The 1872-nt window shown below is 67.9% G+C and overlaps 1 protein-coding gene across 1 annotated transcript; it reads left to right on the top strand.

Moving 5' to 3' along the window:
• Positions 1 to 596: 596 nt before the first annotated feature.
• FOXB1 (forkhead box B1) lies at positions 597 to 1574 on the top strand. Its single transcript, XM_060293561.1, has one exon. It carries the CDS (start codon positions 597 to 599, stop codon positions 1572 to 1574), a length of 978 nt encoding a protein of 325 aa, XP_060149544.1.
• The last annotated feature ends 298 nt before the right edge of the window (positions 1575 to 1872 follow it).

The raw sequence follows: 1872 nt of genomic DNA, 5'->3' as shown, positions 1-1872 counted from the left end.
CCACAGCAGCGCCCTCCGGAACCCCGAGGCCGCCGCTGCCACTGTCCGCGCCGGGACTCCGCCGCCGAGCTCGGCCGCCCGCGGAGCTCACGGCCAGAAGCGCCACGGACCGGGCGGCGCGGGGCGCTGCGGGTCTGAGCTGCGGAGCTCAGGAACGAGTGGAGACCAGCCGAGGCAGGACACTGCGCCCCGGCTGCGCGCCGGGAGGGACTCGGCGAGCAGCAGCGCCATCCCGGATGCGGACGCGCAACTTGGGGCAACTTTAAGGTGAGCCGCTCTCCGTCCGTTGCATCCCCACCCCCAGTTCCCGCTCCTGGTCCGGGCTTCCTTCCAGGCTACCATCGCGCCGCTCGCGGGCTTCCCCTCCCGCGCCCCCTGGCCGCCCCCAACTCGACACGCAAAGTTGCTGGCTAAAGAGCTCAGGCACTGGCTGATCCGGCGCCGAAGCCCCCTACTCGCCACCCCCGAAGTCTGTTCTCGGCCTGGCTGACCTCGCGGTGTCTGTGCATCCACGTCCTTCCCCCCATTATCTTCCCCCCTTCCCAGATCCGAGCAGGCCCGCGCGGACCCAGAGCTAGAAAGGGGCAAAGAAGAAGATGCCTCGGCCCGGCCGCAACACGTACAGCGACCAGAAGCCGCCCTACTCGTATATCTCGCTGACCGCCATGGCCATCCAGAGCTCGCCCGAAAAGATGCTGCCCTTGAGCGAGATCTACAAGTTCATCATGGACCGCTTCCCCTACTACCGGGAGAACACGCAGCGCTGGCAGAACAGCCTGCGCCACAACCTTTCCTTCAACGACTGCTTCATCAAGATACCGCGGCGGCCAGACCAGCCCGGCAAGGGCAGCTTCTGGGCGCTGCACCCCAGCTGCGGGGACATGTTCGAGAACGGCAGCTTCCTGAGGCGCCGCAAGCGCTTCAAGGTGCTCAAGTCGGACCACCTGGCGCCCAGCAAGCCCGCTGACGCGGCGCAGTACCTGCAGCAGCAGGCCAAGCTGCGCCTCAGCGCGCTGGCGGCCTCGGGCACGCACCTGCCGCAGATGCCCGCCGCCGCCTACAACCTGGGCGGCGTGGCGCAGCCCTCGGGCTTCAAGCATCCCTTCGCCATCGAGAATATCATCGCGCGCGAGTACAAGATGCCTGGGGGACTGGCCTTCTCCGCCATGCAGCCCGTGCCCGCCGCCTACCCGCTCCCCAACCAGTTGACTACCATGGGCAGCTCGCTGGGTACTGGCTGGCCACACGTGTACGGTTCGGCAGGCATGATCGATTCGGCCACCCCCATCTCCATGGCTAGTGGCGATTACAGCGCTTACGGCGTGCCGTTGAAGCCTCTGTGCCACGCAGCGGGCCAGACGCTGCCCGCCATCCCCGTGCCCATTAAGCCCACGCCGGCCGCAGTGCCCGCGCTGCCCGCACTGCCTGCGCCCATCCCCACCCTGCTCTCGAACTCGCCGCCCTCGCTCAGCCCCACGTCCTCTCAAACAGCCACCAGCCAAAGCAGCCCCGCCACTCCCAGCGAAACGCTCACCAGCCCGGCCTCCGCCCTGCACTCAGTGGCGGTGCACTGACCCGCAGAGGCCGGCGCCCCGTCTTGTGCCCCCCACCCCCGCAGCTCACTCGCCTTCCCCGGCTCCCAGTCCTGCCCTCCCCATCTGGGACCGCCACCCTAACTTGTCCAGTTCACCTTCGGCCAACCCTCTCTCCCCCATGAGAACTCTGTTTTGGACCCAGGAGACGCAACACAAACTTGCAGATGGGCCTGGAGGCGCGTGGGAGTTGTCCTCGCCCCCAAGAGGGGTTAGGCAGGGGGCACCTGAGCCAAGTCGTCCCATTCCCGGGGCCCCCGAAATCCCCCTCCCACTGAAG

The sequence above is a fragment of the Globicephala melas genome, chromosome 2 (assembly GCF_963455315.2).
Source record: "Globicephala melas chromosome 2, mGloMel1.2, whole genome shotgun sequence".
In the NCBI taxonomy this organism is placed as follows: Eukaryota; Metazoa; Chordata; class Mammalia; order Artiodactyla; family Delphinidae; genus Globicephala; species Globicephala melas.
This window is presented reverse-complemented; position numbering and strand designations above follow the sequence as displayed.

Bases quoted from the DNA above. Each gene is read 5' to 3' on its own strand.
- FOXB1 (XM_060293561.1), top strand. From the start codon at position 597: ATGCCTCGGCCCGGCCGCAACACGTACAGCGACCAGAAGCCGCCCTAC.